At 45.1% G+C, this 14,204-nt stretch overlaps 1 protein-coding gene across 1 annotated transcript in view; it reads right to left on the bottom strand.

The window, feature by feature from the left end:
- Positions 1-14,204, bottom strand: part of LOC130128439 (semaphorin-6D-like) — a 187,918-nt gene that overhangs the window by 28,910 nt on the left and 144,804 nt on the right. Inside the window, exons 11-15 of the mRNA XM_056298049.1 lie at positions 11,011-11,138; positions 10,534-10,665; positions 8,037-8,192; positions 5,324-5,497; positions 4,593-4,733 (exon numbers count right to left, since the gene is read on the bottom strand). Coding sequence (XP_056154024.1) covers positions 4,593-4,733; positions 5,324-5,497; positions 8,037-8,192; positions 10,534-10,665; positions 11,011-11,138 — 731 coding nt within the window. The remainder of the gene's footprint in view (positions 1-4,592; positions 4,734-5,323; positions 5,498-8,036; positions 8,193-10,533; positions 10,666-11,010; positions 11,139-14,204) is intronic.

The raw sequence follows: 14,204 nt of genomic DNA on the forward strand, positions 1-14,204 counted from the left end.
TCCTGGTCACTGCACTAGTGCCTCCTCTGGTTGGTCGGGGCACTTATTCGGGGTGAGGGGGAACTGGGGGAAATATCATGATCCTCCCATGCACTACGTCCCCCTGGCGAAACTCCTCACTGTCAGGTGAAAAGAAGTGATCGGCAGCCCTCGCTGGATCGGCAGAGGGGGTGGAGCAGCGACCGGAGCGGCTCGAAAGAGTGGGGTAATTGGCTGGATACAATTGGGGAGAAAAGGGGTGGAGGGATTTCCAAAATAAATAAATAAAATCGCAGTCCAGAGGCGCCATCCCACCACCCTGCAAGGCTTGTACAAATTCTGCCAAGAAGAATGGGCAAAAACTACTCCTGAAGAATGTGCAAAGCTTGTACATACTTACCCCAAGAGAATCATGGCTGTTATTGCAGCAAAAGGGTACTCTACAAAGTACTGATATGTGGGGCTGGAATCTATATTTTAATTTTTAAATTATTTAAAAAGAGTCAGCGAAACATAACTTATTTTGGCTTTGGGAACGTGCTGTTAGAGCTTACGGGTTCACATAAACAATATTGTTCAGGAACAATGTGTGAGTATCTTTTATAATCCAGATATTAGTGAAGACTGTCAAGGGGTTGAATAGTTTAGCAAGGCACCGTAAATCTCAGGACCTACCACATCTCACCGACCACATTAACTCTGTGGACAACCACATCAGGTTCACCAGGGAGGATGTGAACAATGACAGGTTAGCCTTCTTAGACTGTGAAATTGTAATTGGCGATGGGGGACATTTGATCGTTGAGGTTTATCGTAAACCAACACATACTGATCCGTACTTAAGGTTTGACTCTCATCGTCCACTGGAGCACAAACTAGGAGTCATCAGGATGCTGTACCACCGAGCTGACAACGTCCCCACCGACACAGCGGCCGGGGAAGGGGAGAAATCCCACATTAAACAGGCCCTGGTTAAGTGTGGTTATCCTAACTGGGCTTCTGTCGAAGCCAGGAAGACGCCCAAACAGTGCACCAGCCAATCGAGGAGAGGAGAAGGCCAACAGCTGCCTAAGTGTAAACCAGTGGTGATTCAGTATGTGGCGGGAGTGTCAGAACAGTTGACACGTGTATTTTCCAAACACCGCGTCTCAGTTGCTTCCAAAGCCCAAAACACGCTGCGCCAGAAGTTGGTCCACCCCAAGGATCGGGTCCCCCGGCACAAACAGAGCAATATAGTGTACCCTGTTAAGTGCCAGGAGGACTGCCGTGACTTGCACACTGGGGAAACTAACTAACACGTCAGGCCAGGACTGGGGGGGGGCAGGAGTACACCTGTCACCATTTTACAATGCTGTGATTGCAAACATTCCCCAAAATCCTTCAGTGAATAGCACACATGGTCATTGAAATTCTAGTTAATGGTCACGCCCATATTTGCATATGAAACTGGGCGTTGGTTTGGGTCGTTACGCTGCCGTATTGTTTATAAGGGTGGGGGCACCTGCAGTCAGTTTAGACTGAAGAGGTCACTTAGATGAGTGATGAAACGTTTGTCTCAATAAACGTTGTGTCCAGATGAACTGGTTCAAGTTTCTGTAATTTTCTTACCTGGATCACTGAGCATGCATCAAGACATCATTGTCAACAGATTTATTGACATTATTTTGGTAACCCTATAATTTACAGGCCTTTAATTACCTAGTAATCGTAAAGAAATCACCAAGAAATTACGTAGTAATGTGAAGAAACGACCCACCTGTCTTACCCTGTATACGGGCTGTACCACTCACTACAACAATTACTCCCCATATAATTACTGACCTAACCTCTTTATTCTGCTTTAATGTTACTCTATAATTACCCAGCACTTCCCAGTAATCCCACTACTACAACCTGTCACTATACTGATTGTATTTACTGTTATTTCTTAGCAATTTCTTCGCAATTACTATATGTGATTAATGGCCTGTAAATTATAGGGATACCATTATTATTAACTGTCTCGTTTATTGTTTATAGAAACTTAATTGGACACGATTACCTTGAGAACTTGTTCTGTTTTCAGACGTCTGTCCTGACGGCTACTTTACACAAGAGGATAATGGGACATGAAGGATGACAAGGCCTGCTCCCTTCCTCTCTTTCTCTTTTCTTTACTACACTCACTCATTTTTCACAGTTCATTGTTTCTCTCTTCCCTTCACTCATTCATTCCCTCTCTTTCCAAGGATGGTAGGGTGGCAATGTGCTGAATCATACACGATACACATACACACACGCACACACACACACACACACACAGGCATGCACACACACACACACACACAGGCACGTACGTGTGCACAGAGTCACATTGTTTCAGCTGTGTGTGTGTGTGTGTGTGTGTGTGTCTTTGCCAGATGATGAATGGGTTCTGCTTTGGGTACCAAGTCCTCCTAGGAGCCCAGCCTACTTAGTGCAACGACATTTATTAATGTGGCTCCTTTTGTTGATATTAAACTGTAGTCATCGTCAGTCTTGGCATTTCTCTTCCACAAACAGGCCTCTACAATATCGATAGGGTTCCTAATGAAGCTCCCATAAAGTTTAAAAAGATTCAGTCTTTAACGTTTTGGCTTTTTACCAGAGAAAACAGGGCGGCTGATAGAATTCCTTATTCCTGAAATATAACCGACACAGAAATACAACGTGGAACTGGATGGACTGAACATCTGCAGTCATCACAGCCTCGATCAGTTTTTTAACAAATTGTACTGTTCTAATACACCAGACACCAGATCCCTACTGTTGGCATCTCAAAACCTACCTCCACTTTGTTCTATCCACCCCCCCCAACACTTTTCTCCCCAATTGTCCTTGGCCAATTACCCCACTCTTGCGAGCTGTCCCAGTCACTACTCTACCCCCTCTGCTGATCCGTGGAGGGATGCAGACTACCACATTGTAGAGGCTAATATTTCACTTTACTGCGCACAGTGCCGCATGCACGCAGTCATTTGTTTTGTGAGTCATTTTTTTATAGTCTGATATTTCCCCATAATCCCTTAGAATTTTAAGAAAAGCTGGTACTGTCGAGAAAGGTTCACCTATATACATCATGTCATCAGCAAAAAGTGAAATTTTGTGTTCTATGCCTCCATCTTTTATTCCTTTGATATTACCTTCTTGTCTTCTAATTTCTGCTAATGGTTCAATGGAAATTGCGAAGAGCAAAGGGCTCAAATAACCTCCTTGCCTAACCCCCCTTTCAATATTAAAGAAGTTAGAAAAGCATCCATTTACTCTTACTCTTGATTTTGGTTGTAAATATAAAACTTTCACTCCGTCTATCAGGTGGGGTGAAATCCCATATTGATCAATACCTGGTGGAGATAGCGCCAATCAACCGTATTGAAAGCTTTTTGTGCATCCAAGCTAAGCAGCGTGGACATTACCATCTTTTTCTTTGCACATGATATCAGGTTTAGAACACGTCTAATGTTATTTCCTGTCTACCTGGTATGAACCCAGTTTGATCTGGTGTAATTAGCTTTCCTATATATTTTTGTATTCCCTTGGTCTGTTGCTTTTATGTTAATTTTATCTTTTCTAAGGTGTTTTTGAGTACTCTGAAATGTGCTCCACAAACAAAATCTGTTATTATTATTATTTCTTCTGTATTACATCCGTAGAGCCGGGTCCAAACTATGGACCTGAGGCACTATAGGGCAGATATCACTTGATTGACAGTATCCGTCACAATATGTGGGCTGTTCCGAGTAGGGCGATCTTCTGGACTGCATGGATGTTGATGTTGGCTGGGATACGGTTGGTGAACTTTTCCATACTCTTCTTCATGGGTCCTAGATCTGCGATGACCACTGTTGTTGTTTCAGTCTTCATTCCCCACTTCCTGTTGATTTCAATCTCCAGGTCTTTGTACTTGGTTAGCTTCTCTTTGACTTTCACTGAGGTGTTTTTTTTTTCAGATGGTATTGCCATGTCGATTAGCATGCACCTCTTTTCCTTCCTGTCCTTGATAACGATGTCGGGCTTGTTGGCTTTTATCTCTCTGTCAGTGTGGATGGGCGTGTCCCATAGGATGGTGACACCATTGTTCTCAGTGATCGTTTTTGGCTGATGTTCGTACCACTTCTCAGTCGTCTTGATCTTGTAATTCCCACAGATCTTCCAGTGCAGGTATGCTGTTGCCTTGTTGTGCCTGTATATGTACTCGGTATTTGCCAGTTCCAGGCAGCCTGAGACAATGTGGTCAATGGCTTCTTCGTACATTCCACAGATTCTGCATTTTGGGTCTGTTCCATCTTTGATAATATGATGATGATAGGATCTGGTTGCCAGGCTCTGGTCTTGTGCAGCGATTATCAAGCCCTCCGTCTCTGCTTTCAGTCTGGTGCTCCTCAGCCACTGGTGTGTCTGTTGTTGGTCAACGTCTGTGTCTCTCATTCTTTTTGGGTAATTCCCAAGCATTGCTTTGTCCTCCCAGGTTGTTTGCTGTTATTATTATTATTATTATTATTATTATTGACATTTAACATGAATTCTGAATATTTTCCACAGTTGGCTGCTTCACTGAAAGAAGAGGAATTCGTTTGATTGACAGGTGTACTCACTTCTTACAGGCTCCATGTTGATTGCAGCGGCTGAGCGGCACTCGGATGACGCAGCTGCTGAAGGAGACAAACAGAGCATGGTGTTCTTTATCCAGCTCCAATCCCAGAATCCTCCGGTCTTCCTGACCTTGTACGTTACACCTGACGGCAGGGAACAACCGGCTTTTAATAAGCAATTCATTCGTCTGATGTGTAGCAACCGATAAGAAATCAATCAAATATTTCAAAATTACTCATTTTACTCTTATTAAACTTCACCTTTGTGAAGTCATAAACCAGCTAGCACAGAACAGGAAGAGTAGTGGTAGTTGTCATTGAAGTAACAGCAGGAGTAGTTGAACTAATATTATTATAGATATATATTGAGAGGGACTGTACACATTTTTGGTCCAACTTTATGCCCGACTACCTGTGGAGGTAACAGCTAGTGGAGCTGTAACAGTAGCAGTAACAGTCATAGTAACAGTAACAGCCTTTGTAACAGTAGTATTAACACTACTGATAAGAGAAAGTAACAGCATCGTAATAGTAAGTAACATTCTTAGTGACAGTAGTAGTAAGAGTCTTAGTACAGTACTAGTAATAGTTGTAGTGACAGTAGTAGTAACATCCTTAGTAATAGTAACAGTATTAGTAACAGCTATCGTAATAGTAAGTAACAGTCTTAGTGCTAGTAGTAATAACAGTCGTGGTAAGTCATAGTAGCAGTACTAATACCATTCTGGACATACTTGGAGGGGTTGTAGACGTCGATGTCCTCCAGCAGATGTGACCTGAAGGTATCATTGGGGTGCGTGCTCGCCAGAACCTTCAGAACTCGGCCGTCTTCAGAACCGAGGAACAGAACTGTCCGGTCTTTGTATGGACCGGCCAACACGTCCACCACGATCTGAGTCAACTTGGACCTGAAGGAGAAGAGAGAGACACTAAGAGTCACTCTGTCAAGCAGACATAAAGTAACAATCAGGCAGTTTTTAGACCTGGAAAACTTGATGTTTTCAGCTGCTAGCAGCTACCTGGTGTCCTGAGGAAGTTAAGGAAGGGAAAAACAGGTGAACGGGGTTGTGGTGATTACCCCAGTTTACATTTGACTTTCCACTGCTTGATAGACAGCTGTCATTCGCCTAAAATCTGTTTCCAGGCTGAGATCTGATGTGATGACTGGAAGTTGGCTTGTTAAATATCCATCATGGAGGACGCAGGCGGAGGTGCTGAGATGTACAGACATCCTGCTGAGGACAACAGTTCAACTCTATCAGGAGTCTGCTGATATCCGGACCTAAGACTTAATACTTTATAGGACTGTTTTTCGTACAATTCAAAAGGAAACTTGACGGCAAATTTGCAGCGAAGACATACACAATAACTACTAAAAATAACCTCAAATCTAAGTTACCAAGGAAAATTACCTTTCTTGGTTATTAATTGTTTATTAAACCATAGAGACCGAATAACACCACTGTCATCTTCTTTGTCAGGGAAAATAATACCATTGTATTTCTATAAGTTTGTGACAAGAGCCCACCGCCCCTTTCACAAAAGGTTTTCCAAACTATCAGTGATTCAGTTGCATCCAAATGCAAATCAAGTATTTTATTATTGGTATTGTTATTATGTGGCTTAAATACTAATGACTTTGCAAAACTGGATTGGACATTTCAATATATCCAGTCCAGTGTAAATCATGTCTTCCGATCTCACTGTACTTTTTAACAGAGGGCTTGTTCATGTAAAGCTACTAGAATATCAGAACTGCTGCTGTAGTGAGCATGTGAATAAAACTCTCCTCCTGGGTGTCAACATGATTAAACTGTTGCAGAAAGCCAATCAGCTTCTGGTAATAAATGACATCATCTAATACTCTGATTTGATTGGATGGTCAATGAATTGTCGTCATCGGTTTGTCAGTTGGGCTGTTTTTGAATAGTTGCCTAGCGACATCATGCTAGTTAGCGAGCTAGCTAGCTATCAATAATAATAACCTGCTGAGAATTGTCTGTGTTCAGAGAGGGGGCGCTAACAGTTATAACATATCAAATGATACTTCCGAAGATGAAGAAACGACCCCTAACATTAACATTACATGACAAAACCTGTCGGGCTGAACTAAACTGACTGGACAAGTACAAAATTGTTTGTATAACTGAATTTAGCGCCTACAGACACACTGCTCAATACAGACTGGGACTATACAGACAGTATTATTATTACAGTATTAAGGAGCTATATTAAGGTGCTATATATTAAGACATGGAAACGGTGATCCGCTGTGGCGACCCCTAATGGGAGCAACCGAGAGTAGTAGTAGATTAAGGGGCTATATTGGTTGACGGGAAGAGGAAGGTGTAAACCCTGCCAGGGTTGGCGGCGAGGCTCCCACAGGGCCGGCGGTGGCGACAGATGAAACAAGCTGTGGAAGGCGTTCGAGCAAAGGAAAAAGTAGAGACGTCAGCAGCGGTGTGGAAGGTCAAGCTGAGCCGCTGAGACAGGAAACTACCTCATAGACACAATGACACTCTTCTTCCCATTGACCCGCCCCGATAAGAATCCATCAGATACTCATTCTGAACCCACACACGTACTCTGAAAAGGTCAGGAGTATGTATCAGAGAACCATGTGTGTGTATGTGTGTGTGTTAAGAGTCAGAGTTAAGTTCACTAATATCAGCATCACTACCGCTCTCCTCCACTTTCTGTCTTTCTTCATGCCTCTGCCATACTTTTTAAAAAAAAAATGTATTTCTGATTTTTCCCCTTTTCTCCCAATTTAGTGGCCAGTCGCTCCCTATTCTAGTTCAAACACCCACCCTCATACTGCATGCGTTCGTCAACTGCATCCCCCCACCCCCGAAGACAGCGCTGCCAATTGACTGACGAGACCGGGGCGCGAACCCCCGGTCCCCAGTGGGCAACTGCATCGACACAAAGCCAACGCTTAGACCGCTACACCACCGCGGACCCGTCTCTGTGATACTTGTCTGCTTCTCTTCTTCTTATTCTCTTATTTCTGGGTAGCAGACTTGTCCAGCTGTGGCCTCATCGCCGTTCTGCTTCATCTTCCAGATGTCGCACTTTGTGAAGCCTCTGTCGGCTAATCATAGCGAGCAAAATATACAGAAAGGAGTCCACTCAAAACCATGTGAAATGACTGTTTCCTGGACGATCCCTTACTGGGATGTGTTTGCTGTTGTGTGTATAATATATGCATGTGCATGCGCCACGGCGTTTGTGTATACGTTTGTTTGTTGCTCGTATGTGTGTTCGTATGCAATTTTGTGTGTGCACACATTTGTGCGTATTTGTGTGCGTTTGCGTTAATGTTTGTGTGTGTTTTTATGTTCGTGTATGTTTGCATGCATGTCTATGTGTGTTTATGTGTTATGTGTGTTTGTGTGTATTTCTGTGCGTGTGTCTGTGTGCTGTGTGTGTGTCTGTGTGTGTTACCTGCTGGAGGTTCTGGTGAAACAGGGCGTGCGGTTGACGGAGGGAACGGCTTCGTCCATCAGAGGATACGACTTGATGAAGGTCAACATCTCATCGGGGAACTGAACTGAAGACTTGTACTCCGATGCCTGGCCATCGCCCGCACACGTACCAGGTCTGACACACACAAATACACAATTTATACACTCCCACAATGCACCTGTGGTCCTACATAGGACACACACTGGTCCAGTAACACCTAGATAGGACACACACTGGTCCAGTAACACCTACACACTGGTCCAGTAACACCTACATAGGACACACACTGGTCCAGTAACACCTACATAGGACACACACTGGTCCAGTAACACCTACACACTGGTCCAGTAACACCTACATAGGACACACACTGGTCCAGTAACACCTACATAGGACACACACTGGTCCAGTAACACCTACACACTGGTCCAGTAACACCTACATAGGACACACACTGGTCCAGTAACACCTACTTAGGACACACACTGGTCCAGTAACACCTACATAGGACACACACTGGTCCAGTAACACCTACATAGGACACACACTGGTCCAGTAACACCTACACACTGGTCCAGTAACACCTACATAGGACACACACTGGTCCAGTAACACCTACATACTGGTCCAGTAACACCTACATAGGACACACACTGGTCCAGTAACACCTATATAGGACACACACTGGTCCAGTAGCACCTACGTAGGACACACACTGGTCCAGTAACACCTACATAGGACACACACTGGTCCAGTAACACCTACTTAGGACACACACTGGTCCAGTAACACCTACATAGGACACACACTGGTCCAGTAACACCTACTTAGGACACACACTGGTCCAGTAACACCTACATAGGACACACACTGGTCCAGTAACACCTACATAGGACACACACTGGTCCAGTAACACCTACTTAGGACACACACTGGTCCAGTAACACCTACATAGGACACACACTGGTCCAGTAACACCTACATAGGACACACACTGGTCCAGTAACACCTACACACTGGTCCAGTAACACCTACATAGGACACACACTGGTCCAGTAACACCTACATACTGGTCCAGTAACACCTACATAGGACACACACTGGTCCAGTAACACCTACATAGGACACACACTGGTCCAGTAACACCTGCCAAGGACACACATTGGTCCAGTAACACCTACATAGGACACACACTGGTCCAGTAACACCTGCCAAGGACACACACTGGTCCAGTAACACCTACATAGGACACACACTGGTCCAGTAACACCTACATAGGACACACACTGGTCCAGTAACACCTGCCAAGGACACACATTGGTCCAGTAACACCTACATAGGACACACACTGGTCCAGTAACACCTGCCAAGGACACACACTGGTCCAGTAACACCTACATAGGACACACACTGGTCCAGTAACACCTACATAGGACACACACTGGTCCAGTAACACCTACTTAGGACACACACTGGTCCAGTAACACCTACATAGGACACACACTGGTCCAGTAACACCTAGATAGGACACACACTGGTCCAGTAACACCTACATAGGACACACACTGGTCCAGTAACACCTACATAGGACACACATTGGTCCAGTAACACCTACATAGGACACACACTGGTCCAGTAACACCTGCCAAGGACACACATTGGTCCAGTAACACCTACATAGGACACACACTGGTCCAGTAACACCTGCCAAGGACACACACTGGTCCAGTAACACCTACATAGGACACACACTGGTCCAGTAACACCTACATAGGACACACACTGGTCCAGTAACACCTACATAGGACACACACTGATCCAGTAACACCTACATAGGACACACACTGGTCCAGTAACACCTACATAGGACACACACTGGTCCAGTAACACCTACATAGGACACACACTGATCCAGTAACACCTACATAGGACACACACTGGTCCAGTAACACCTACTTAGGACACACACTGGTCCAGTAACACCTACATAGGACACACACTGGTCCAGTAACACCTACATAGGACACACACTGGTCCAGTAACACCTACATAGGACACACACTGGTCCAGTAACACCTACATAGGACACACACTGGTCGTATCTTGTTTCTGTAATGTGACGTTGTATCCAAGTCAAACAGGATATTAGGGCGGGACAAAGCGTAGGGAGGGATGTGATTTGATTGGACAGTGCCAAACATGCGACGATACGATTGGCTGGAACACTGCTCGTCTCCCCACTGGGACTTTTGTGACGCAGTCACAAAAACTAGTCTGTTTTAGAGGAAGCTAAGCTGATTAGGTTTTGAGGAAAATAAGTAAAAGTGAATTTAGAGATTGTTGTAATAAAACGTTGTAGGATTGGGGCATAAGATGGCTGGGGGAAATAAGCTACCAAGATTAAAAAGTCAGTTTTCCTGTTCAGGTTGTGGTGTATTGACTGAGCGGGGGCGGTGGGGGTGGGTGGGGTGGTTACCTGGGTCTGGGGACCTGGTCGTCTGGAACAGGTGTCCAGCAGGAGTCGCTGTTCCTCTGCTCTTTAAACTTGCCATTAAACACCCTCTCGATGTCGTCCATGTAGAAGGCGCAGACGGCCGAGCCGGGGATGCTGAGGGAGGGAGGAGGAGGAGGAGGAGGAGGAGGAGGAGGAGGAGGAGGAGGAGGCGTCTCACAGTCAGACCACTGAATGATGACTGGTGCAGCACTACGCCAGCAGACTTCTGAGGCAGGTTAACTGATTACTGATTAAGAAGCTTTTAACAAAATCAAGTCTCAGTTTATTGTCATGACAAACAGGATAATAATACAACCAAGCAGGTGTGTGTGTGTGTGTGTGTCTGTCTGTGTGTCTGTCTATCATCCATTCATCTTTCATCCACCCACCCGTCAGTCTTCTCTCTTTTTCTTTCTGTCTTACACACACACACACACACACACACACACGTCTACCCACCTATTGGCCTGTGTAGTGAAGACTCCAACCACCGCGGGGCGCTGGTTGATCTGCAGCACATTGGTGAGCGACTGCAGCACATCGAAGTAGAAGAACGAATCACCGGGAATCGAACAGTTCAACCTCGCCTACATGGAGACACACACACACACACACACACACACACACACACACACACACTGTTAGGACAAACGGCGTGTGTGTGCAAGAGAGAGAGTGTGTGTGTGTATGTGTGTGTGTGTGTGTTTTCATCTGTAAAGAGGAAAGCGTCAGGTGGATGTCAACATTATGAGGTGAAGCTGTGTGTGTGTGTGTGTGTGTGTGTGTGTGTGTGTGTGTGTGTGTGTGTGTGTGTGTGTGTGTGTGTGTGTGTGTGTGTGTGTGTGTGTGATGGATTGTGTGGATTTCCAGCCCATCCGGCTGACTGATCAGGCTGCGCAGGTAAAAGCTGAACTGTGGAGTTTTCCATGAAAACAAACATGGTTCAGTTTATCATAATGTCCCTCATGCAGATGTAGAGTAGGTTAGACTGATGTAGAGTAGGTCAGACTGACGTAGAGTAGGTCAGACTGATGTAGAGTAGGTCAGACTGATGTAGAGTAGGTCAGACTGACGTAGAGTAGGTCAGACTGATGCAGTGTAGGTCAGACTGATGTAGAGTAGGTCAGACTGATGCAGTGTAGGTCAGACTGATGTAGAGTAGGTCAGACTGATGCAGTGTAGGTCAGACTGATGTAGAGTAGGTCAGACTGACGTAGAGTAGGTTAGACTGATGTAGAGTAGGTTAGACTGATGTAGAGTAGGTTAGACTGATGTAGAGTAGGTTAGACTGATGTAGAGTAGGTTAGACTGATGTAGAGTAGGTCAGACTGACTTAGAGTAGGTCAGACTGACATAGAGTAGGTCAGACTGATGTAGAGTAGGTCAGACTGACTTAGAGTAGGTCAGACTGACATAGAGTAGGTTAGACTGATGTAGAGTAGGTTAGACTGATGTAGAGTAGGTCAGACTGACTTAGAGTAGGTCAGGCTGACATAGAGTAGGTCAGACTGACATAGTGTAGGTCAGACTGATGCAGTGTAGGTCAGACTGATGTAGAGTAGGTCAGACTGATGCAGTGTAGGTCAGACTGATGTAGAGTAGGTCAGACTGACGTAGAGTAGATCAGACTGATGCAGTGTAGGTCAGACTGATGTAGAGTAGGTCAGACTGATGCAGTGTAGGTCAGACTGATGTAGAGTAGGTCAGACTGATGCAGTGTAGGTCAGACTGATGTAGAGTAGGTCAGACTGACGTAGAGTAGGTCAGACTGATGTAGAGTAGGTTAGACTGACGTAGAGTAGGTTAGACTGACGTAGAGTAGGTCAGACTGACGTAGAGTAGGTTAGACTGACGTAGAGTAGGTCGGACTGATGTAGAGTAGGTCAGGCTGATGTAGAGTAGGCCAGACTGACATAGTGTGGGTCAGACTGATGTAGAGTAGGTCAGACTGACATAGTGTAGGTCAAACTGACGTAGAATAGGTCAGACTGATGTAGAGTAGGTCAGACTGACGTAGTGTAGGTCAGACTGACGTAGACTAGGTCAGACTGATGTAGAGTAGGTCAGACTGATGCAGTGTAGGTCAGACTGATGTAGAGTAGGTCAGACTGATGCAGAAGTAGTAGGTCAGACTGATGTAGAGTAGGTCAGACTGATGCAGTGTAGGTCAGACTGATGTAGAGTAGGTCAGACTGACGTAGAGTAGGTCAGACTGATGTAGAGTAGGTCAGACTGACGTAGAGTAGGTCAGACTGACGTAGGTCAGACTGATGTAGAGTAGGTCAGACTGACATAGAGTAGGTCAGACTGACGTAGAGTAGGTCAGACTGATGTAGAGTAGGTCAGACTGACGTAGAGTAGGTCAGACTGACGTAGAGTAGGTTAGACTGATGTAGAGTAGGTCAGACTGATGTAGAGTAGGTCAGACTGACGTAGAGTAGGTCAGACTGATGTAGAGTAGGTCAGACTGATGTAGAGTAGGTTAGACTGATGTAGAGTAGGTCAGACTGATGTAGAGTAGGTCAGACTGATGTAGAGTAGGTCAGACTGACAGAGTAGGTCAGACTGATGTAGAGTAGGTCAGACTGACATAGAGTAGGTTAGACTGATGTAGAGTAGGTTAGACTGATGTAGAGTAGGTTAGACTAACGTGGAGTAGGTCAGACTGACATAGAGTAGGTTAGACTGATGTAGAGTAGGTTAAACTGATGTAGAGTAGGTCAGACTGACATAGAGTAGGTCAGACTGATGTAGAGTAGGTCAGACTGACATAGAGTAGGTTAGACTGATGTAGAGTAGGTTAAACTGATGTAGAGTAGGTCAGACTGACATAGAGTAGGTCAGACTGATGTAGAGTAGGTCAGACTGACATAGAGTAGGTTAGACTGATGTAGAGTAGGTTAGACTGATGTAGAGTAGGTTAGACTAACGTGGAGTAGGTCAGACTGATAGTGTAGCTCAGACTGATGTGGGGGTAGGTCAGACTGACGCAGAGTAGGCCAGACTGATGAAGAGTAGATCAGACTGACGTAGAGTAGGTCAGACTGACGTAGAGTAGGCCAGACTGATGAAGAGTAGATCAGACTGACGTAGAGTAGGTCAGACTAACGTAGAGTAGGTCAGACTGACTGGAAATCTAAAACACCATTATCGTCAACCCAGCCTGTTGTGGTATGGGCAGCATGACATCTACTAACTTCGTGACAGACCAAACTTCTGATGAAAAAGTTTTAGCAAAATATCTTATCCAAATGCCACTTGACCAAGTAGGTCTCGGCTATTTTTATTCATATATTTTCATTTCTATAAGTAGAGACAGTTTTTGCACAGCAGCAGTCGCAGGTTAAATTGGACCCAGTGCTGCTCTCTGCTGGTCAGATATGTGAATTACAACGAATCAAAAGAACGTCTGCAGGTTTTCCACCTCCTTCAGCAGACTGTCTCGCTCACTGATGACTCTGGGACTTTTTTGGGGGGGGGATTTCTGATTTCAGGAAAGCAGAAATATTAAATGTAAACCTTTAAACATTCAACGTTTGAAAAAAAATCTGCAGCGGCTCGGAGAGATATAGCAGGTCATCTGGTGACCGGAGGGTTGCGGGTTCGATCACCGGCTCCTGTGGACGTGTCTCTGAGCAAGACACCTAACGCCT

Source organism: Lampris incognitus, chromosome 18 (genome assembly GCF_029633865.1).
Source record: "Lampris incognitus isolate fLamInc1 chromosome 18, fLamInc1.hap2, whole genome shotgun sequence".
NCBI classification, from domain to species: domain Eukaryota; kingdom Metazoa; phylum Chordata; class Actinopteri; order Lampriformes; family Lampridae; genus Lampris; species Lampris incognitus.